Source organism: Trachinotus anak, unplaced genomic scaffold (assembly GCF_046630095.1).
Source record: "Trachinotus anak isolate AG129_WGS33_773 ecotype Australia unplaced genomic scaffold, CSIRO_AGI_Tana_v1 ptg000002l, whole genome shotgun sequence".
In the NCBI taxonomy this organism is placed as follows: domain Eukaryota; kingdom Metazoa; phylum Chordata; class Actinopteri; order Carangiformes; family Carangidae; genus Trachinotus; species Trachinotus anak.
The window spans coordinates 22,011,877-22,037,001 of NW_027273853.1; the positions used below are offsets into that span (position 1 = coordinate 22,011,877).

The following is a 25,125-nucleotide window of genomic DNA, read 5'->3' on the forward strand; positions in this document are numbered from 1 at the left end:
GTGACTTCACCATCTGGAAATCTAGTCTGGCTCTGCACAAAGAACTGCTGACCCATGATTCAACTCTTCAACTCCATGAGGAACGAGGGAGAGAGAGGGAGCAAGAGAGAGAGAGAGAGAGAGAGGTTAGTAGGAGGAGAGGATGAGGGAGGGAGTCGGAGCGCGTGTTAAAAGTGCTTGTCATGAAGAGAAGAATCAGTGTGTCAAACTACTTCGTTCAGTCTTCAACAAGAGTCCTGGAAATAAGACGACATGTGCACATATGCATAAACACTCATGCAGACAGGCAGAATAACACAAACACACACACACACGCGCGCACACACACACACACACACACACACTCTTGACTTATGTTGTTTCCTTTAGAGCCAGACAGTGGCCGACATGGAGGGAATAAAATGGATGCTGCAGTAATGAAGTGTGATCTAACATGACTGATCCACTCTCCTCTCTGCAGAATTTACCATATCAAACACGCAAAGAAATGTAAAATGTACAAGTAAACGCAGCAAATGTTCTGCAGCTTCGTGTTTCAGAGGACGTGGTGACTAACACAGCAAACAAAGTCAACACCTGATATTTCCTTGAAATGTAAAACAATGATACACAATGATTCAAGCAATAAAGTCAGTTTATGTAAGTTTACAATTCTATGTGCAACTGAAACTTTTAATTGTTGATTAAATTTTTATTGATTTTTATATGAACAATGGATAAAATTATGGGGTTTGCTTATGAACCCACTGAGAATTATCATACACCTCTGGCACTCACACCAGTTCTCTTATCTATTAGATAGTGGACAGAATGGGAGTGGGTGGGGGTATGAAATGTAACAAAAATCCCCTTCCTTCCTGATTAGTTCATTACAAACCCCCCAAAAAAGTGCAAACTTTCTACTTAACTCAACCGGATTAAAAGGGGAGGGAATGGAAACCAGACTGAAAAGCAAGAAAAGCACACAGCAACCACAATTACACAAAGAAGAACTGCACAACTTTGAAGCCCCTCAGCAGCTAACGTTAGCAACATGGCTAGCAAATGCCTCACGAAGAGTCTGCTGATCCTACGGGAGCTGAGGGCCAGGATAACAAGGAGCAACTCAGGGATATTAAGGCAGAAAAGTGAAGGCAAACACCAGACTGGTGGAGGCCAAGGAGAGAATACAAAATGCAGAAGACATCCTAACAGAAATGCTGAAGCCACAAGTCAAACTAGATGCCAAAATAACAGACCAAGAAATCTGAAAATACAGGATGAAACACCTCTTCAAAGCGGGCAAACCCATCCTGCACTTGGTCCCCAACTGCTGGAGGCTGCACAACCAAGAAAAAGCTGTGATGAACCCACTGTATGCTATCTGCACAGCTACAAACAGCAGACAGACAAAGTTAGCACCTAGCAGATGAACACAGTGATGAAACCAGAGCTAAAAAAGACACTGAACACTGGACTTTGTCAGGTAGAAAGAAACACAGCTCCAGATGAATCCACCCACTGCTCCGAGTCTTGGGTTTCCAAAAAGGTCACACTTTGCTAACATGTTAACCACAACGACTTTATGATTCATAAGTGATGATACGTCAGTGTTGTGTCATCAGCTTGTTGCGTTGCCTCCAAGTGGCAAAAGATGATAATAATAAGTGCTGCTTTAAAAAGTAAAAAGTGTTTTAAAATACACACAGTCTTCTAAAAGTAACACCTGCTCAGAGTTTGACTTGGCAGCCATGTTGATTTGTCGTCACGCCAAGAACATGAGCTTTGGAAAAGCTTCATCCTCCTGCTTCAATTCAAATGGGCCATTTTATTTTACTTTACTTTTCCTAGTTGGATGAAAGGGATACCAAGCTGTGACTTTAATCTGACCACAACATAAACTGAGGATGAACTGGATACCTTGCATTATCAACTAAAATGGCTGCATGCCGTTCAGCTGAACCACATCCAGCACTGTGATATTGTGTATTTTGGCTCGCTGGCACGGCTCACTGAGGTACTTCATCTGTGTATTTACTGCTACAACAAGTCAAAGCGCCTGCTGTGAAAAAGGTCTTCTTTCAGCCACCGCAGCTGAGCAGACAAGCAGACGAAGTACAGCTTGACAATAACAAGATTTATTACGCAACTTGTCAAAAGAAAATTATGAGAGGGAAGGGGGGGTCAACCAAAACCTTTGTAATAATGTACATATTTTTGGTAAACTTCAAATCCAAGGACTCCATCCTGAATTAACAGATCAGCTTGTACCCTGGCTGTAGCAAATCATGGCCTCACAATCTCACACTTCTTTCACTTTCAGTGGGGTTGACTGTTGGACACAAAGACACAACTGTGTCTTTTGCTCTGTGTTTTGCTGATAAATGTACACTGATCCATCATGATAAGCCCTGTGATCTCTGATAGGACCTGAGGTGAAATAAGCCAGCAGCACCAAGGTGGACAGCCACAGGGACAAAATAAAGGCAGTCTACTGCTCCTCTCCCCCCTTGGCCTTTTCTTATTTTTTTACTCAGGAACACAGATAAGTACATAAAAAAGACAATCACACACGGGGTGCCTCTTATCCCAGAGGAGCGCTCAGGCATCTGACCACTCGACCAATCTAGTTCAAAGATTGATGGCCCCCATGGCCAATGGAACGCATTCCTGCTCTACAAACAACAAATGATCTTCAAATGAAAACCCATCTACCTTACTCCCAGTGCTTTCTCTAGAAACACAGAGATCCCAGTGACCCGGGACATATTTTGTTTTTCCATATTCAGCAGACTCATGTTAAGGTGGAGCTTCTTTAAATTATGGACTGCATGACTGTCACTGAGCCTCTTCTGCTTCTTTCTTCCCCTTTCTCTCTTTAAATTCCACACACCTAAACTGAAGCAGAGATTTCTTAAACATGGCCTAATTTTAAAATATTTCTATTGTAAAAATAGCATTAAGTCTTATAAACCCAAAGCATGCATAATAGTGCTTCAGATCACCTTTGAAACACTGTATGTCTTTAAAATACATGTTAACTTACCATACTTGAAATGTATTTGTGCACATATTTTTAAATGATAAATTTTAATCCTGCATATGTTATAAGATGCATTGATGCTCGCCTTGATATTCCTTTTAATTCGGATGTACAGTGTCTTAAATTGGTTTTGTGTGTGTGCAGACATGCATCTTCTTTATGTGCGTATTTTTCTGTTCAGTCAGGTGTATTTTGTGCCACAATTTATATTATGGGTGTGTGAAGCCCTCTTTTGTTTCAGCAGGTTGTGTCTGGATCAGTCAGGATTTGCATGGTTCCTCCCTGCTCTCCTACAGACAAGCTGTGTGTGTGTGTGTGTGTGTGTGTGTCCATCCTGGATCCTCCCGTCTGAGCTATTTACTGATATGAAGGAGGAAGGAGGATCTACATACGGCTGGAAAATGATATATCAACAAAGAGATAATTTTTTCTGTATTATTTAGTTTTGACCAAACTTCCTTAAAGATTTGCCATTTTTTTAACAAACATATTAATATATGACAATTTATTATTTTTTTTTTAAAGCTGACAGAGACAACAAGTGATAGTATGAGGGATGGACAGAATTTCCTCTTGGTCTAATAATTTATGCTCTCTTCCTTGAGCTAATACTTCTGGTTTTGCATAGTCGACTTTGAGATGACCAGTGGAGAGAAAGTGCTCGTCTCTTAAAGACACATTCAGTGCCATTGTAAGGTTAGCATTTGGATATCAGAAGACAGAAGAATACTGCAGGAAGCAACATATCAGAGAGTCCAACAAATGTGAAAACGCTCATCTTGTGTTTTATGTTTTAACTCAGGAACGAGAAGAAAACTTTACAAAGTGTCCCAAAAGTGGTTTCAGGAGGGAGGAAGGATTAGGAAGAAAGATGAGCTACCGGTGTTACGAAACTGAATCAGAAACAATTTTTAAAAGGCGGTTGGACATTTTGCATGTTAAAGTTGGCTCACATTTCCATTGAAACACTCCCTAGGTTTTGATGACTCACTGATTAGAGATAGAGAAGGTGGGGATGAGGAGAGGTTATGCACTGGTCACAAAGAGAAACCAGGTCATTTTAAGAGATGGGCAGAAAACTGAGGTTTAATGTAAAAAAAAAAAAAAAGAAAAGAAAAGAAAAGAAAGAAAAAGAAAAAGGAACTTCTTTAGCTTTTATAAACTTTAAGGCATTTTTCTCACTGACAATGATAATTAATGGTTGTGGGTGAGCTCTGTCCAGCTGCCATGACCTTCAACCTCTGAATAATGTTTTTGTTGGTCAATCCTGGTCTCAAATTTACAACCCACAGAAGATAGAGACGCTCCCTGCAAACACAGGTGGTGAACTGGACTGACCTGGACTCAAATGGACTCTCTATCTCTCTAAAGATGTTTGAGTAAACATTGGCCACCTTGCAAGTAATATAAAAGGGAGCACTTAGGGCTTGGCCCTAGTCAGTGGTTATGAGACTGGATCCAAGAGAGAAAGAGATTGAGAGAGTGGTACTACCAGCTGATTCATCAGTTATTAATACACACTGGTATTCTGACAATCTGGAATCAACTTTAAACACACACACTTGCATAAATATAAATATACAAAGGAAAAGACTGATGGCTTGAAATAACTCTTGCCTGCTGGAATCTAGTGGGTTGAATCATTAATACAGTGGTTCCCAACCTGTGGGCGAGGGCCCACTGGTGGGCCATGCAGGGCCAACAGTACAGTTCTGGTGAAATAATGTTATTATAAAAACTAAAAGTAAAAGTTCACTTAGTTTGTCTTAAAACCAAGTGAACTTTAACAGCATTTAAGTCATTTAAAACTCCTTTCATTAAAGCTTATCACTGTGATAAGCCAATGATAGGATAGGAACTTTTAAGTTTTCACCAGCTGACTTTGCCACCGGACCACATCGTATACTTGTGTTGTTGTGGGGTTGGATGTAGGCCACCAACATTTTTGAGATTTTCAAGTGGGCAATGAGTTGGAAAAGGTTGGGACAAGTTAAATGAATTGAAATCACACCTGAAGCTACAATAATAATAAAAAAACAATGCTACATATGATGATATTTGTGAAAAGCTAAAAACAATAATGTAGATAAATAGAACTTATTCAGCCTCCAAAACTGACATGTAGACATATCATCAACTTTCAGGTTTGTATGGCAAACCTGTTGGAAAACTGTTGCTTATTTACACATCAAGCAGCTACAGATTAACATTAGCAAGTGGCAGTATTCATTTGGAGTCGTGCTTCTGGCCACCTCGCCAAAGTAAGCCGGATATTCAGTCTCTTTTATCTTAGTCTGGTTTGTGGATTTGTGAAACCTTAATTCTCTTTGTGAAAACACAAAAAGGAAAATTTCACTGCAATCTAGTTCAGATTTGACAGGTCTACTGGTCTGATGTGGTGCAGATGTGAAAAAGCACTGAAATCTGTGTTCACAATCTCTGGCTTCATACTTACAGCAGCATTAACTGCATACTTAAAGACACAGAGTAACATTAGCGACATTAGCATTCATTAAACTTCTCCTTTTTATTTCTTTTTCAGTTTCCACCAACTCAGACAGAAACAACTGATGCTCTCTGCCTTTTTCACAGCAGACATTTTTGACATGTCAAAGTAAGAAAAGCTCAGGTGTTTAATTAAAGTGTCCCATTATGCTAGGAATGAAAACCTTAGCCATGATTAATTTGATTTTTTACACAGTTTCTCACTGAGACGTGTCGAAAGCTAGTTAGCTCAATTAGCTCAAGTGACTCCATTCACATTACACAGCTTGATCCACTGATCCACTAACTTAACTGTAATTTGTCCAGTCTGTTATTAGTCACTTTTAAAATGATACTTTAAAGTGATAGTTCGGGTATTTGAGGTGGGGTTGGGTTGAGGTACTGTGTATTACCTGCAGTAGATTTGGGTCAGCACTCTCCCAGTTTAGAGAAACAACCGGAAGTATCGGCAGAAGAAGCTAAGCAATGAGCTACTGTGGAAATGGTGTTTTAGCCACTTAAAACATGCCCACAGTAAAAAAAAAAAAAAATGTCTAGGTGTATTTTATATTTTTAACATTTTCGCCGCTTTATTTCTCCGTCAAACAGACTTTTTTACTTTGGAACTACAGTTTGGGAACCGTTGAACTACCGCATCTAGCGTACGCGCTGCTATTTGGACGGCAAGATAAAGCAGTGAAAATATTCAAAGTAAAGCGTACACTTAAACTAATATTAGGTTTTTTTTTCACATTTTTTTTTCACATTTAACCTCTTCTGTGCCGGTGCTCCGGATTGCTTCTCTAAACTTGCAGCTGATCTGAATCTACTGCAGGTGATACACCATCGATAAGTACCCCACACAGCCCCACGTCAAATAACCATCACTTTGATGTGTTTTTGTCTGTCAGATGGCAGATATCCTATTTTTTTTTTTTTTTATGAAAATCATTGTAGCCAGCGTAATAAAATAATGAATATCCTCCAAAAAAGGACAACAATAAATAAGTGTTAACACACATGAGAGAAATTTCCTGTGTGCTTGTGGAAGTGTTGATTTCCAAGAACATATCAGCAGATTTTACAGAAGTTTTTGTGGAGGCAGATGTGAAAGAGAGGACAGAGGGAGAGGTAGAAATATACAGACACACACACACACACACACACACAGTTTGGCTTGCTTCAGCTTCAGCTGGCTGTGTGAAGTAAGTTATGTTCTGGCTGTTGCAGACAATTCTTCAAAGATACTATCTCTGTCTCTGAGCGGACGGCTGAAGGAAAAACTTCCAAATCAGTATGTATATATATTTTCAGAGTTGAATACTGGAGTCACAAATCACTGGACTCTCCTTAATATCCATCCAAATCCACCTGACACAATCTGAAACTGCAGACATGAGTTAATATGCATCTGAAAATAGATCCAAACATTTGACCCACTTGAGATCCCTTTGATTTAACTCACCAGACACTTGAAATAGTCTGATGCTAAAACATCCTGAAAAGAACTAGTGATTCATCAGTCTCTTGTAAAATATTTGGTTAACTACGGCCTGTTGTCATCATTGCACCATCCATCAATTAAACCAAGAATGTAGAGACCTTATCCTCATGTAACTTGCGTCATTTTTTAACCTTGTGTACTATGAATATCCTCGATAACATTTATTAAAGCCTTAAACCATGGGGGGACATGTAGGTACTTTCTGGCCTTTACACAGATCATGTTCAGAGGAAGTGCAGACATTGGGATGGAAAAAAATACAAGACCAACTTCATGTAAACACAGAAAAACAGAATTCACTCTTGTCTGATAAGGACAGTCTACTGGTAAAACAAAGGTTATAAATAGGAGGAGCGGGACGGCCCAGTAGTTGAGTGGTTAGGGCGCGTACCATGTAAGCGCAGGACGCTCTTAGCAGGCAGTCACCGGCTCGACTCCCGACCGGTCCAACTCTGTCCTGCATGTCATTCCCCTCTCTCTTCCCCCTTTCCTGTCAGTGTCCGCTGAGCTATAATAAAGGCACAACATACAGTAGTAGTGGCATAACAGACAGTTATTTATATGCCTTAGAGTACTTCAAATAGGCTACAAGGAAGAAAGAAAGCTCTAATTCATGCCACCGTGTCAGGGTCTTGTAAGCACTGAGGCTCAGAATCACGAGCGATACATGCAACAAAGTGTGAACAGTGAAAGTAACCCGGTCCAGACAGGATCTGATGACTGGCTGTTGATGGATGGTGCTGCTGAGGCTGTTTAGATGTTGTGCTACAGGCTGTGCAGGCGTCATAGGAACCGCTGATTCACAAAAACACGGATACTAACCGGAAATAAGACGCTCTTTGGGCCTCAGAGTCATGATATAGTGAAAAATAAATAGGTGAATAGTTCAGTTAATGGTTATTATGATGCCAACAACCACCATTTTAAACAGAAAGTAATTACATATTTTAAAAAATTATTTAAAAAAAACAACAATTAGATCATAAATAGAAAGATTAATAAGAAGAATCAATAACAATGACATTCATAAAATAATGACATAGTAACAGTAATACACTCCTTGTAATTTACAATATGATGATGCTATTTACTGATGTATGGAGGTGAAAATGTCATCTGGCAATATATAACACTGTCTATTAAATAAAATAGTGGAGTAGAGTGTTTTTACTATTGATAGAAATGATGAGTCAAGACTATGAAAAGCAGAACTCAGTTGTAATAAATCTGATTTATCCTTTAAAAACAAGAGAGACAGGGAGAAGTAACAAAACATGTCTCTCAGCCAGGTTCATCACTTTTTTGTTTCCCCTGGAAACACTTCTGTTGTGTTGTGAGTATTTGCAGCACGTCTTGTCAAATTGATGAAGCTATTTTCTAAATTGTAATTGTTTTGTGTATTTGCATGTGTTTTCTTAAGTTGCAGTGCATTGAGCTCTCAGGGCCACGGTAGTAGAATATATCTCCTGCAAATAAACACACAAATGTGCAAAGTATGTGCTGTGTAGAAAGCAAAAAAAAAAAACACCCTATCACAGTGGACTAAGTACTTGACTCTCAGGCTCCACTGATCTAACGCTGCCCTCCATCTTCATCTTGTCCTTGTCACCTGCTCATAATGAGCCAGAGTCAGTCAGCCAACCAGCAAACAATAAAGTAGCTAACAGGGAGTCAGAGCAAAACAGATGACCCTGCTGCTGGCAATGAAACGTCTGGCAAGAAAACTGAGAGGAACACTGAAACAGATATCAGCCGGAGGAAGGACTGTGTCTGTGTGTCTGTGTCTGTGTGAGTGTGTCGGGTTCATCGGCTGGTCAATTGAAAGTACTTCACAAAAACCGCAAAAAAAACAACATCCCTGGCTCGTCATCACGTAAAAGCAGGGCTACACTGGAAGAAAAGGTTTCATCTCGTAAACCAACTGAACCTTGCCCCTTCCTTTTATTTTTTTTTAAACAAAATTTATACTATGTCAATTATCCTGGTTGATCTAAACAACTGCCAGGTTACAAGCATCTAACCCATTATTGTGTGGTGCATTACACATACTGCCATGATCACTGTTCATGTCTATTTATCACCAGCTCAGTCAAATTTTCAGGTTAAACCCTATTCTCAGGTTTAAGGTGCATTTTTATTTTATATATATTCTTTACAACGACAATTTCAAATCTTTTCTGCCTATTTGTAAAATCATCTTTAAGCGATGTCCTCTGTGTTCCTTCACATGGACACGTGACTCTTACAGATGATGTAGCTTTCCATAAGTTTATGTTATTTAATCATGCCATTTTCATTTCTGAGAAATCATACTTTGTCTGTCATTTTGCCATGGCAGACAGATCTAAACACTACATTACCCATAAGCCCAGGTGAAGTTGCTCTTATCTGAATCAGAGCAGTGCTGAATTCGAAATGCTTCCTCCTTGCAGTTAAGTTAAGAAAACTCAGAATGAATCCAAAATTACCTCAGGATCTAAAAGTGAATTGATTTAAGTAAATTATATTGTCAGTTTTCTCATAGGCAGAATCTTTAGCTTGGCTATTTTATGCCTTTATTTGTTAGAGAAGTTAGACACAGACAGGAAGTGCAGAGACAGAAAGGGGGAATGACATGCAGCAAACAATCCAGACCAGGAGCTCGCTGCTCAGAGCAATCAGCCCATTTGATACGAGCTCTAACTATTTGGTCCTAAGGTCGCCTCATACCAGAATTTTAAGCTGTGTGATTGGAGGGATGCTGCCAAAATGTATCTTGGGGGCTGTAGATATCTTCTATCTCAATGTTTTTATGTACACACACTTGTTGCTTGGCTTTTTATCAAAAGAACCAGATATTACACAGATGCGAAGCTTTTGCGCTGATGAATCAACTGAGAGAGTTTCATGCTGATCCAAGCCAGAGAAGAGCTCCGGCTCTGAGTCAGGTAACATCGTCTGTGGGGAAATGATCGGGACTTTTACTTCTGGAACCAGAGGTGCCTGAGATAAAAGTGAAAACCAGAGAGCTCACAGGAGATTACGCTTCACTAAGCATGCCAGAGGGAAAAAAAAAAAAAAACACAGGTTGGGAGTTTAAAAAATTTGGGGGGTTTCCCATGGTCAGTGTGGACTCATACATTTGATAGAGTAGAATTATAGACGCTTTGTGTGTGGACTGGCCTTTAGTCTCGTTTCTTCACTTAATGTTCAAAGTCTAAGAAGAGACAAATAAGAGTGGCCATATATTTAATCCAATATTACCTCATACTATTTATTCCAGGTAGATTTGTGTGTAAAATGACTTGACACCCATGGTGCCCTGCCAGACAAAGCATATGCACTCACGGGGTATGCGCCCTAACCACTCGCTCCAACACATTTCATTTAATGTGTCTCTTGGTCACTGGATGGAAGTGTGTGTGTGTGTGTGTGTGTGTGTGTTTGTGTGTGTAACTGTCTTTCTGTTGTAGCCTGTGTGTGTTAAAAAGGTGTTGGGGGGGGCGAGGACGTATCTCAGTCATGCGACCTCCTGCTGCAGAGTGACCGCTGGCATGATGAAGTACCAGACACATTCCAGCACTTTAATAACAAATGGGCTGACAAGGAATGATGATGGCGGGCTATGTGTTTAGTCGTCAAGTACAAGAATAGATTATTTTAACACTGAGGTTTGGTTCTTCGTAGTCTGAAAGCCTCTCTGGCTGTGACAAAGCTCTGATGATGTGACGTTTGAACATGTTTTTTCCTCTAGACTTTAACTGAGCTCAAATAAGAGCCCACACAGCGCAGGAGGAGACTGTTCTATTTCTTGCAGTTCTCTTAACATCTCTATCTTCTATTTGTTTTCTTTCCATCAGAACTTGCTTGCACATCTCAACCTTCTATTTCTAGTCCTGATGTTGCTCTTGGAGGACGGCCTGACTCCACTTCCGACATGAAGCAGCGCATGAAAAACAAACACGGCTCGTCTTTATCAGAGACATACAGAGAGATGACCACAGTGGCAGTGGGCAGGAACTGCGCTGCTCTGAATCTGATCACCTTTGACCTCATTTTTTCCGCCATCTGACAGGTCATTAAGGGCTGTACTGAATGCCATCAGCCAACAGCTAACAGATTACCATCGATTCTCATCAATGCCTCCCTCCAAATAGTTATTTCAAAGCAAAAACACTGTATCCATCATTTTATCAATTAGTTATCAAAAGGTATTCAAGAAAACTTTTGACCTGCAATTTAATGAAGGCTATTATTAGATAAATAATAAATTAGCTGAAATAACACAAATGCACGGTTATCAATCAGATAACGAAAAATGTTTATCAGTTATGAAAAACCATTAAGAGAGGAAAAAACACAAGAACAAATAACAGACAGGCACTACAGGAAGTGAGTAAATCAAAGCACTGACCTCTGTGTATCAGTAAATCAGCCACTGGAGACGTTTCTAAAAATTACTGGTCAACAGAATGTGAATGTTAAGCCTCAAAATGGGAAAATGAACCTTGGCTTTAAAACACTAAAACACAACCTGTAGGGAAATTTATGAGCTCTGCAACTTAGATTTCTGCAACAAAAACATTGTTTGGCGCACAAAGACCGTGCAACAGGCTCAGAGTACAAACTGGTCTTCTTCATTAGATTGTGCCGTTGGCTGGAATTTAAATGAAGCAGAACTACTGTAGTATTTGGTCAGCATTGTGACCCCATACTCTGTTGTGGCTAGAGAGCAGGTTTGTAATAACTGGTTTAACTACTGTCGTGGCTCCCCTTTGTTAAATATGCGGTGTTGGGGTGGGAAATATGCAACCATAACAACCCACAGTATGAGTCAGAGGTCAAACTATTTAAAAGCAACAATGAAGTGAAAAATGACTTCGGCACCCTCAGTAATCATTCACATCATAACTTAACCATTTTCCAAGTGAAGGTTTCATTTTTGGATGTTTATCACTAAAAACTGTTTTCTTTTTCTAAGATACCAGCTGTTCATAACCACCAAGTTATACCATGGGTCTTCACTATAACTTTAGACTTGACTTGCAATTCTGTTTTAATTTTAACACAAATGACGTCTTTTATTTGGACTTAAGCCTTTTGATTTGGAATGGTTAAATTACACTGTTTAAAAATTTGAGATAGTTTTAAATTAATGAAATGTCCTAATGACTTAATTAGGACATGAGTCACAAAGTGTAGGCCTTGGACTCAGTCTTGGGATTTATCTTGGTACTTGCTGGTCTTGATTTGGGAGTTTTTGCTCTCCTTTTCAGGGTTCACTCAGAACTTGTTGGTTTTAACTTGGAGCTCGACTTTGGACACCATAGGCGAAATCTAAGATGTAGATCAACAAAAGCGTTGATGAAAACTGTAACCCGATGCTGCTGGACTATGACCACTTTTAAAAATACTGCGTTTGTGAAGCTCTGAATGACGCAATAAGTCACTTTCTACATGTGTTTGGGTCGAGCCAGACCACTGGCTAATTATCTATTATTTGTATCCCACTCAGTATCACTTGTTTTCCCACTTAAGCAACTGTACTTCCAGTGTGAGACCAAGTCAGGAGAGTCTAGATTGCAATCACAAGACCAGTGCTTGGTCAGTATTCGACTGTCACGTACGCAGAGGGAATTTCAACATTGTCTCATTGGGCCTACTTCTCTGTCATCTTTATATTTATATCTCTGACCTTGTTGTAACTGAAACTGTGGCAAGTAAGGAAAAAGAAAATATTACCCTCTGGTGAGATCGTAAAATTTCCATTTTAGTTGTATTTGTTTTGCCCTTTTATTCACTCTTTATCTCCTGGGTCTTGCTTCTCCAGCATACCAGGGGGTCATCCAGACGTGTCCCCTCACAGGGAAGCCCCTCTCTGGGTAGAGGGCAGCGGGTCTCTGGGCAGACCAGTCCCTGGAAAACCACAGAGGCCCTGAGCCGTAGAGAGTAGGAAAATGACACTGGCTCTGCTAATGGAATCATAACAGAGAAAGACATTCATCTGTGTCGTGGCGGCTTTGCTGTCAAAACAAACAGACCTGAGATGTATCTGAGTGGTTAATGGGCCAGTCAGTGGGATTACTTGTCCATTTTTAATCATGATCTCCATCACTCTCCGCCCTCCTGCCTGCTCCTCTCAACATGCAGCATTGAAATGGAGAAAGTGAATGTGGTTTGAACTTCTTGTGAGGAGAAGAGAACAGCCACTTACATAATCTGGTTATAATAACATCGAGCACCCGTGTCCCAAACATCACGTCTAAAAAAGAGGCGTATCATTAGCAGAGCAGCAATAGCTGCGGGGGTCCATGTGTGTCCACACAGAATCCGTTCAGACACAATAATGAGTTTGAGGTCTCCTGTGTTTTGGAAGTGTTCAGAGCCCAACACACAATCAATGTAGTTATGTGCATAAAACGATACAAAATAAACTTAGCTCATTAGCTTAGCTTGGTTTCAAACGGGACAATAAGATCACAGAGTTTATTCAAAAGATGCATTCGCCCCATTGACTCCTGTCTCATAACTTTCTGCAGAACATTCCTCTTCTGCGGAATGTGGATTTTTACTCAGACAAAGGAGGGTGAAGAACAGTGAAAGGTAAATAAGATAAGATATACCTTTATTAGCCCCACAGTGAGGACATTTGTAAATTTGTAAAGCAGGTAAACCTCATCAGAAGGGTTGACCGAAGGTTCGCTATTTATGCAGATTAATTTCACCTCCATGCTGGAATCGCACAATTTAATTTGGTGTGTCAACGTATTTATAACTACTCTGCATTAGAGGCTCACCTGGTAGAGCGCGAACCATTAAGGCTCAGTCCTCACTGCAGCCTGGAGCCTTTGCTGCATGTCATCCCCCCTCTCTCTCTCTCCTAACTTTCTCTCTCTCAATCACTGTTGCTGTCATCATAAAGGCAAAGACATAATAAGCAATTTTCCCTATGAATATTTTGAACTTAGTACAGCTCTATAGAATATATTTTTAATTAAACTAGCTCATCAGTTTACATGATCTGACAATCCACAGTCGTTTCCAGTGTCTGTCATCAGCAGTACATGAAATCTGTGTTAAGGCGGTCTGTGGTGCGAGAAGTGTTTGGGAACCCTGGTCTAAGGGAGATACAAAATAAAAAGACACAGTAATCTCTTTACATATGAGCTACTTTTAGCGTGAGACACCAGGTGCACCTTCGCTATCCAGTCATGGAAACTATGATTTAGCTGGTAACAAACTGAATGCTAGATATTTTTCTGGCACTCTCTCTTAAACTTGGGAAATGGCCTTTCAGATACACACACATATAACACCCTCCTTTATTGGCATCACTACATTTAAATAAGATCCAGCTCAGATTAGACCTCTGTGAGAGGACTTCACAGGCTTTAAATAGGTTCACCTTTTGCCTTCACGCTCACAGTTATTAATGGGCCTGTTTCATAATATCCCTATGCTCAATTTGCACTGTTAAAAGTCAGGACTAGGCACATTTCACATGTTACATGACACTGTTTATTTTTTTTAGCCTCACATGTCTCATCTATTTGAAACAAAATCTAAGGTCAAACAAAGCAGCTGTTATCTTTGAGTTCGAGCTATGCTTCAGTGTTAAAACAAGAAGTACACAACAGTGTTGTTATTCAGCAAAAGGCCTCTAATCTCTTTCTTTCAAAGCCAGTAACTAAATACATTTGTAGCATAATGGGGCTTGGCAGGTCGCTCTGGGTCTGTGATTTAAAGGGCGTGCTCGCGTGCATGTGTGAGACTGAGAAAGAAAGAGTCCTGATCTAATGTGAGGTTTTTTACTGTGTTAAAATATTCGGAAAGTAACATTAACTCAATAATGCAGAACTGGCATCTAGAGACAAGATGAGGAAAAGCAGAGAGAGAGAGAGAGAGGCAGAGAGACAGCGAGAGAGAGAGGGAGACAAAGATAATGCTTGTGACAGGTTTATAGGATCCCCTGGAGTGAGAAAGAGCTCTCCATCATACCGACTGTGAGCAACCCACCGAGGGAGGGGCTCACACACCAACACCTCCCAGAGTCTAAGTGTGTGCAAATGTGTGCGTGCGTCTATGTCTGTGTGACCCAGACCCAAGATTTAGGCCCCTGCTCCATCAATAACAAAATGGCTTCATCCTCTGGAGTGGAGTGCATGTGCAGAGACCACCTCATACACACACACACACACACACACATTCCAGTAGATATATAGGCATCAGTGACAGTGTTGGTCCGTGGGAGGACCATGTACCCATAAGAAGTTAAAGCCTTCCCAGGAAATCAGAAACGTATGTGTGCTGCCACGGTGGTCCTCCGAGGAGGATAATTCAGTCGCAGCCAAAGTATCACAGAACCGACTTCGTCCTATCTTTTACTCTCTTCTCCTTATCCGTTCTCTGCTTTAAGACGTCCTTCACACAGACCATTACTGTATTCACATTACTAAAGGTCCCAGAGCCCTTTCAGACATTTTGCTAAAAGGCGTAGCCTAAATCTTTTTTTGTTACTTACTTTACCATAATTTTAGTGTGAAAACTAAAATGGTTAAGGTGATAACATGCTTTGCTGCCTCTCAAAATTCCATCAGTGGCTCAGCTTTATTCAGCACCTTTGATTTTATTGATTATTTTAGGAGAAATCCTAGGAAATCCGCAAAAGCTAAGACCAGTGACGGCCCAGTAAATGGTGTGATTGTCCATTTAGGTGAAGACAGATTCTTGTTGTTGAACCGCAGTTGAGATAACACTAAGACAACTGGTAGCCACTATCTTAAACAGTGTTTTTACTGTTAGTTGATATACAAAGTGGCACTTTTTTCAAAAACTTCTTCATGCCAATAACTTGGGTGACTTTAATGGTAAGAATAAGCACATCAGAAATTGTTCTACCTTTTACCTTCCACTTCTTTTATGCTAACAGATCAACGTGCTGTTGTACTCATGTTCGACAGCATCAGCCCTTTCAGCATGATCCAAAACAACATATCATTATATTTAAGTGACAAAGTCCTCTAGTAGCTGCAGCGGTCTGTGACATTATTATAGAGCGACTAAGTCTAGTGAGGACTTCAATTCAACTCATGAATTTTACCCTGTAAATGTCAGTATAAAGAAAGTACAGGTGAGTAACAGTAACAGTGTGCAGGTGCTATAAATGAACTGTCAACACATTGACATCTGACCTTTGAAGACGTGAGCCGCGCTGCCACATTTGGTGCCGCAGTCATGTCCAAAAAACAACTTACTGTCAGTTGTCGACAGCACGTCCTCATATGTAGGGACATGTATAGGATTTGTGTTTGCTCTATTGTTGACACATTTTAAGTGAAACCATCAACACTTTTGTGGCTAACACATGAACTACTATAATTGAATTCTTTTAAATCTAATATAATTGAATTCTTTTAAATCGGATGACCAGAAAATGTCTTTTTACAGGCATCTATATTCCATCATTCAATGGCACTTTGATTTTCAGTGTAAATTTCTATTTTATATCTAGTGCTGGTGGTGCAATGAAACCGCTGTTGCATTTCTAATATTTTGCTATTAATCTGTCCAGTGAGCAAAGTTCAGTCTGTCACACAGATGTTGAAAACTCAAGAACTGGAAGATCAGTGGTAGTAAAATGAGTGTGGGCACACCCATTCACATCCATCATCCATTTAATGTGACCTCTTAATTTTTAGTTACCAAAGAAAATTGCTTTGTTTGTGATTGATGCCACATTGATGCCTTAAAGATGAAGGGAAATTATTTTATCAATAGAAAAATACTACACAGCAGAGAATAGATAGACCTAATCCCCACTTTAACTACCATTGTCTTTATCTCGTATTTTCTTTTCTTTTTTTGCTCTATTTTTTTCCCTCCCTCCTACATCTCTTCTTCCCACAATGCTCTCTTTCTGGTGCAGTATTTCTCTGATCGCTCAATGCGCAGACGTGCATTACATCGGGAAGATAATTCATAACTTGTAGGATCTGATAACTGCTTAAAAAGGGAGAGCTGGCTGGAGCATGAGGTCTGGGCTTATTTAGGAGCCTATAAATGATGCGCAGGGCGACCTTTCAACTCTGCTGACCTTTGACAGCAGGGCGACGTTTCAGAGATTATCTTCTCTGCTCTGCTCCTTCCACGTGGGTGAAAGACGAGAGGAGAGTGTGTGCGCTTGTGAGTGCAGATGTGTGTTGAACACAAGTGATTCACAGCTGAGGACACACTCTCAGAGAGACTAGGAGTGCAGTCAGTCATACTAAGCCCCGCTAAGGAAAGGTGAAGTCTGTTATTTATCAGCGTCGTGAGGTTTCACCACAGTAAAATGTGCAGAGATAGAAACCACAGAAGACAAACGGTACAACTATATTTCAAACCTGAGAATAAGAAATGGCATGTGAAAAAAAAAACAGTAAACACTGAGAGGTTTTATTTTAGGTATCTGTTTTCTTTTTATCTCTTTAAATTCTACTGATGTGTTCAGCTAACTGATTTACTATGTGTATAAACTAATACATATCCCAAAGCTGACGAGAGGCTTTCACAGATTTGGTTAGGGGGGAATGCGTTAGGCAGTCTGCATAATGAGAAGTAAGAAAAACACACTGATACTGTTGTGTTTACTGAGTACAGCACCATGTGTACTTGTGCCCTCAATATTCATGTGGGTCAGTCCAAACCCATCTTCAAACTCTGTCTTCATTTTTAATTATTTTTTGGGCTTTTTATGCCTTTATTTATAGTTACAGTAAGAGAGAGACAGGAAAGTTGAGGAGGGAGAGAGGGAAGCAGCTCAGATTCGAACCCTGGGCTGCTGTGGTAGGCTTTAATGTAATGCGTTCTACCAGGAGAGCCACCAAGGCCTTTATCTTGATCTCAACTACACACCTGTGAAGTTTCGTGACTGTATCTTTCACAGTTGTGTCGCTATCACAATGATAAAGACATATAAACACCTGCCAAAGTTTTCTTTGCCTCTGTCTCCAGGACCACATTTTGCCATGACGATAGACACACAGACACACAAGGTGAAAACTATACCAGCCCCGCTGTTGTGGCTGCTAAGGACAATAACCAATGTACCGCTGCTTAGTTGAAAACTCCAGCAGACGACTTAATGATTCAAACTGATTTGTTTAGACAAAATAATCTTAAATTTTCATGTGATGTCTACATACATAAAAAAAAACATATTGCACAGTATAAAAAATGCATTTACCAAACCCAATGGTTCATCCTTTTCTCTTGTATGAGTTCAACAAGTTTAAAGATATGAAGTATAAACCTGACCTGTGCTGCTGACCAAGTATGCTTTTCTGTAGTAAGAAACAAAACAGGGCTTTGTTAGAGCAAATTAACATTGGTACAGCAACAGCTAGAACAGGACAGTGCTGATAATGTTACCCTAAACTATGATATGGTAGCATCTTAGCACCTTAACCCCACAAAATAATATTGCTGCTAATGATACACTCATTGGCTTTGGAAGTGATGGTAGTGAACTGGTCCTGCTAACATTTGCAGGTTATGTTTTACAGTTACAATTACAGTTGAAAAGCTATGATTGGTTATGACTGTTGATTGTCTTCATCAATTTCAGTGAATTAAAAATGTGTTAGAAGGAAAACACAGAGCTCTCTACTACGGTACAAGGTGAGTTAAGAGGAGCGGGATCTGCTCTCTCCATAATAATCTCCTCATTTAAGTATTTTTACGGGGCCAAAGGAGCAGCTGCATGTCGTCAGTTTAAGACTTCTGAGTACACTCAGAGTGCCAGGATTGCACTCAGCATCCATCTCAGCAGACATCCACTGCACCGTTTAATACGACTTCCCGGTCAGATTTACTGTGATGGCTTTTGAGGCAAAGAGGGATAATATGACAAAACATGGCCCCATAACCCTGGGATATTCAACAATGTTTAGTGGTGAGACCCATTTAGCTGCATGATTGGCAAATATATTACTTTCCTCCTTTCTGGTGTACAGAAATTCAATAAAATGGGGCAGTAAATCAGGACTGAATTCAAACTTGTGACTGTGGTTTTACTGTACAGGCCTCTGGATTTGAGCCGTAACTGTTGTGGTTGTGTGTGTGTGTCTGTGTATGTGTGCATGCACTGCGCTGTATTGTGTCTTCCCGGTTGCTAAGTAGGTGTTATCAGTGCAATGTTAATCTGTTGAGATTTACATGAAAGGGAAATGAAATGGAAACAAACACATATATGTAGCCTACCACACAAAATAAAAAAATAAAAGTGCCCAATGACATACACATTTAGCCCATTCTATTATTTTGTAGAAATAAAGTAATTAATACAGCAGGTAATAGAGACATACAGAATAATAATATAAATGTGCATACATCTTATCTACAGTGTTTTTTCCCATGGTGCCCACCTCTGAGGGGTTATTTCAACATCAAATAACACACACGACCAATACACTATGTGCTGGGGGACACATTGATGGAATGTGAATGTCAGCGGTCTCTTTATTTACTCTCCATATAAAACACTGAGCAGTAATTAACAGCAGGTATCCTCCCTTGCCAGAGGGTAATTGACTGTTTCAAAAAGGCAGCACTTCATAACCCAGGCTGTGTGTGTGTGTGTGTGTGTGTGAGAGAGGGAAAAGACCGACACTGTATGTGAGAGAGAAACCAAATGTGTACGCGTGAGTGTATTAAAATTAACTCCTCTATATTCCACCCCCTCCCACACCTCTCCTCCCCTCCCCTCCCTTCCTCCCAATAAGGATAAGGGTCAGCAGCGGTGGGCACAGCCACTCAAACGCTCCAGATTTCTTTATGAGCGCATTAACATTCAGGCGTATTCATTATCAGTAAGTGTAGTAAGATGGACCCAGCTTAGACCTTGTGCCACCACGCTGTTAATTTTAGTACGTGAGCAGAATTACAAGACAGAAACTTCCCTGTTTTTTGAAGATTTACCAAATAATTTTTTTTTAAATGGTGAAATTAGTTTGGTCTTTCTTTTACAAAAGCATTTCAATTGACTTCCATACTCCAACAGGCCCAGCTAAAGAACAACAGTTTATTATCTTACTTCCACCTTAACCATTTTATGTTTACAAAAAATGTCAGATTTTAAATTAAGACCTTCCAACATATGACAGCTCTGTTCTCTGATAAAGTTATATACAGTCGATTTTCTGCCACAGTTCAGGTGGGAACAAAGCAAATGACAAACGCCACAGCTGAAGGGGGAACCACCACAAAGGCTACAGTGATCTTCCTTTTAGTCCTCAAGGTGACCTTCTCCTTTACAGTGGTGTTGTCACTGCCAAATGAAAACAAATGAAACCTTCTACCGCTGCAGGTGAACAGGACTGAGGGCCACTGAGGAAAAGTAGCTAATATGAGGAAGCCTGGCACAGTTGCTATCAAACAAGATTCAAATGAAGCCACATGAGCATCCAATGCTGCCAGTCAAAGCTCACAACATAGTGCACTGCATGGCTCATTTTACAGTAAAGTCACACTGAAGATGACCCTTCAGTTTGCTGCATTTTTAGACCTCTTGTGACAAAGCTAACAGTCTATCATACAGCTTTTAAACTTAGCAAACCAGCTAACTTCCTGACCTTAAATAGAAGGATTTCATACTATAAGAATAATATTTTATTATTTTTGATGGCTGAAAAGCTGTGTATTTGCTCATTGAGTTTGCAGTAATACATATCTGATTGAGCTTAGAGCAGATCAGTTTGCGGGATAGTCTGACTGGAGAGACGCTAAATTTACTGTCATCCCTCTCACTCATACAACCTGTTACAAGGCCATTTCTGCCTCTACTGAAGCTCTGCCTTTGAGAAATGCTTACTTAACCAAACCTCTTATACACCATATTGTTCTTCCAGGAAAGAGTATTACAGTACATCAGATATGTGCTAAAGTACAAATGTAGCTAATGAGGAGCCAAGCAGCTGCTTCATGCTCACATGGAGCCATATGTTGTTTCCTCCATCGTCCTCCCAGGGAACATAAAGTTAATGAGAAGCTTGTTAGTCTGTTAATTGGGCTGTGTGTTCGCTAATTGGGTTTTTTGTTAATTAGGGTTAAGGGGTTTGTGCTAATTGTTTTCTTTTAATTTATGTTAATAGGTGTTAACAGAGTATAACCAGTTGTGTCCCAAGTTGTAATTGCCCCAACAACAGCAGCAGCAGCAACACAAACAACACGGTGTCGACCAAAGGTGCCTCACAATTAGAGCTCCTCTGAGACATGCAACCCTGATTGGCATGAAACTAATTAATGTTAATTAGCATGTTAACTGTGACGTGCCTTTTTAACTGGCAACAGTGTCTGGCCTTGGCTGTTCATTTACTTGGCTTTTTACTGTGAAATGCATGACATACTCTGAATACGATTCCAATAAACCAAATGTAACACAGACTGTTTTGTTGTTTCAATAAATTTGTCCCTGACTATAAAGGACAGTCAGTGATTTAAAGGGTTTTTTTGTGTCACGTTGTGTCGCTCTGGTCAGTGAAGGAAGGGACACATTAGGGTTATAATCAAATTTACTGATACGTGATAACACAATTCTGTCTAATGTCTTTTATATTGATTATTTGGAAAACTGTAAACCAACAACCAATGTAAGTTCATAGAGCAAATAAAAAGTAAAGCCAAATGTTTTATTTTTAGATATACAGTATGATAACGCATACATGCAAACACTGCTTTTTAACCATGAACTGCATGTTAAAACTAAATCTTATAATTATAGCAACGTAGATATATTAACAGAATTGAAATAATCAATACCCTCTTCTTTTGCTTACCCACAAATACACAATGACAATATCAAAACAACAAATGTACAGAGCATTTTCATTTGTTACACTAATGTCAACAGGCAACTTTGCAAATAAAACACACTAATCTATATAATCTATGCTGTCACTGTCCCACATTGCATCCCTCAGTACAACAGTAAGTTTGGTGGTTTAGTTGTCAATTCTTCGTCTTTTGGGCATACGGAGTCTCTCTGTGCTGAGAAACTGTTCAATTTTGGAGATCTGTGCCCTGAATGATGACTGCTGATCTTCCCTCTCCTGAGAGCAGCAGGGCTCCCAGTCAAAATCTGAAACAGGACCTGCAGCTGAGGTAGGAGCTCTGCTACATCTAGAGAAAGGAGAGACTAACATTAGCAATTATACCATGACTTCCAATGATAGCGCTCTTGGGAATAGACTCTTGTTATGAAGCATAATGAAATCACCTTCATATTATGTTCAAATAGGGAGTTAAAACTGAACGCTTTTCTCACTCTCACTGCTCTGGGTAGAGGGCAGTAGCAGCTGGCTATGTGCTCACAACACCGCTTTTCTGTTGTGCATAAATATAACTGTAAATGAAATACTTAAAAATTGCAAAACCTCTATCATCTAAAGTTACTTTAGTGTCAGATAAAAGTGTGTGTATCATGATATGAAACAACATCACAAGGCCAACTTTAGATGATCTGCAACCTCTGTAGTTTGAAATCATTTCAAGTAACCTCTTCCTGGCAATGTGTGAAGCTAGGGATTTTAGCTTTCAGATAGGTTTCTCCTCAAATTTCAAAATAAAAACTGCAGATTGTTTGAATGACCACCAAATTAGTGGTCTAGTAGACTAGTAGTTGGCACTGTAGTGCAAGCAGAAAATACATGAGGCTTAGGGCTGCACAAGTAATCAAAATACTATCAAAATCGCAATATGCCCAAGTGCAATATCCAAATTGCAGGAGCTTTTCATAAAGGTAAAATGTGTCATAACAGACCATAAATAAACCATTGCGGTGCTACAGAGATGCCACGAGCCTCCAAATCATATTCTCCAGATATAAGGAAACATGCTTGTTTGGTACATGATCCAATAAAAATCACATCATAATTTTTTTTTTTTTCAGTGAAAGTAAACTGAAAGAATTACCATTCCAAGTGAAATCATGACTCTTAATGCAATCACACTATCTGACAAAATAATCACATATTTTTGCATATCAAAGTCTTGAACAGTTTGAATCTGTTGGAAAGTGAGTTTCCATTTTGGGGAAAACTGTCACTTTAAGGTAAAAACATATATTCTGGTTCATAGACGGGGACACCCTTTATATACAGGCATGAATGGAGGAGACTTACCCTGGAGTGGCCTGCCATGACAGTTCGCTGACTGTGCTGGAGGAGGTAGAGACTGGAAAAGAACTGATCGACAGAGATGCTCTGCTCTCCTACATGAAAATAACACCGAGTAGCAGAACTCAAACATCTACAGTGAAACAGTAGAGTTTGCCTTTAATAAATTATTAAGCCTGTAAGGAAAAAGCATTTTCAATTCTTTCTCAATACTCAGTCCCTCCTATAGAAACTGAACATTTCTAATAAAAATGACATGAAGCAATAAACAAATGCAGGGCAGACAATAACCAGTGGCAATGATATGTAACAGTATCCAGCCCGGAGAAAGTAGCCAGGCCCAGGCTGAACTCTGTGTGACATTCCCAATGTTCAGAGTCTGCAGAAAATGAAAGCTTTGGCCTTCACTACAGTTTTTTAAACTATCAGGCCAGTTTTTTTTCCTCATACTCAATGCATGTTGCACTCTATCTCCCTCAATTGCCAGCACCTGGATCTTATAAAACTCAGAGTGACAGTTTGTGGTGATGGTGACAAAGGAGAGAATGAGAGCGTGTGAGAGAGAAACAGTGAAACAGAGAATGAAAAAGAGAGAACTTGCAATAGAGAGGAGAAAGTGAGTGAGCGACAGATGATGAAGTGAGAGAGGAAGCGAGAGAGTGAGGAGATGGATAAAGACTGAGTAAGTGAGAGAGGAGAGGTACCCAAGCATCATTAGCTAGATTTTCCTCCACAGGTCATTCATTCTTTGTCTGTCTGGCTGTCCATGAGTTCAACATACATCAGCTTCATCCTCTCACTCAACACCTGACTTAACATTTGTCAAAGTTTTATACTTCTCAAGATATTCTGTTCGTTGTGTTGAATGTGTTGGCCTGAGCTAATATTAGCCTGCTCTTACATTCTGAGCTTTCTGGATCACAAAAATGTTGAAAAAGCAGTGTACTGTCCAGTTCTTTATGAGGAAGTGTCATTTTGATGTAAAAGACACATTCGTAAAGCTTTAGTACAAATTTCCCCTGAGGTCCACTCAGACACATTTTATAAAATGATGGCGGTCAGAATCTGTGAAACATAAAATGACCTCACACCAAATGATTTGATAAAGAAAATATTTTCATTCTAACTTTCTGAGGTGGGTCATATGTTTATGTGTGAACATCACACTGTGGCCATTTCCTGCTGTACAACATCAAGTCGTAAAACAGATCAGTGTTGTGGTTTCACTGTGATGATGCTTGGACATGACCCTCAACAGTTGGAATTAAAATTTCCACATAGCTTTAAGTTGACATCACACAATGAGGAATCATTAATACCCTGCATGATATGTGAGAGAGAGTAAATCATCAGTGCTGTGGAATCAGTTTTAAAGTAGCCTTTGTTGCATGTAGGTGTTGTCCTTAAGAGTGTGGACCACTCAGAGACAATTCGTCCTCAGAGTGGCTTAAGAGATTGTGTAACTGACCATATGAGCTGCTGTTATCTCTCTGCAGGTCTCCCCCAAAGCTTTCCACTCTCCCTGCTGGTGTCTCGTCGACGAAGCTGCATTCCCAGAGACACTGGAGGCATTCAACAGATCTGACGCCCTGGTAATCACCAAGGGGACTGAGAGGAATGAGGTGAGATGGCAAGAACAGCGAGAAGGTAAGAATGAATGATTATTGGTGATGGTATGAAACACAGATGTACAATGAGTTCACTATATAAGAGGCTCCCAGTGGAGCAACAGAGCTGAACTACAATGTTCCATAATTGCATAACACTTTTTTTTTTACTGAATGGGTCATATAGACACAACCATCACCTTTGCTGTGCTTGCTTTTGGCGAACAGGCCAGGAGGATGTCTGAATCGTCCACCAGACCCACTTGTATTTTGCTCAGATCCCTGAAAAGGCACCAATGTTTTCAAAAGACAAAGGTACTACTGTAAGAGCACTGATTATACGTCCAAAAGTAAGACTGCTTTGTGCATGAATGTCTC

The 25,125-nt window shown here is 39.9% G+C and overlaps 1 protein-coding gene across 4 annotated transcripts in view; it reads right to left on the reverse strand.

The window, feature by feature from the left end:
* The window catches only part of ccdc73 (coiled-coil domain containing 73), a 46,297-nt gene that overhangs the window by 3,990 nt on the left and 17,182 nt on the right, over positions 1-25,125 (reverse strand). For 3 of the 4 annotated variants that reach the window (XM_071506105.1, XM_071506095.1, XM_071506113.1), the window contains 4 exons: positions 24,948-25,029; positions 24,609-24,748; positions 23,147-23,235; positions 19,778-22,145 (listed from right to left, as the gene is read on the reverse strand). In XM_071506105.1, the coding sequence (XP_071362206.1) occupies positions 21,968-22,145; positions 23,147-23,235; positions 24,609-24,748; positions 24,948-25,029 (489 nt within the window). In that variant the 3' untranslated portion in view covers positions 19,778-21,967. Of the gene's footprint in view, positions 1-19,777; positions 22,146-23,146; positions 23,236-24,608; positions 24,749-24,947; positions 25,030-25,125 lie in introns of those variants that run through there. The other variant, XM_071506119.1, reaches the window with a different exon arrangement.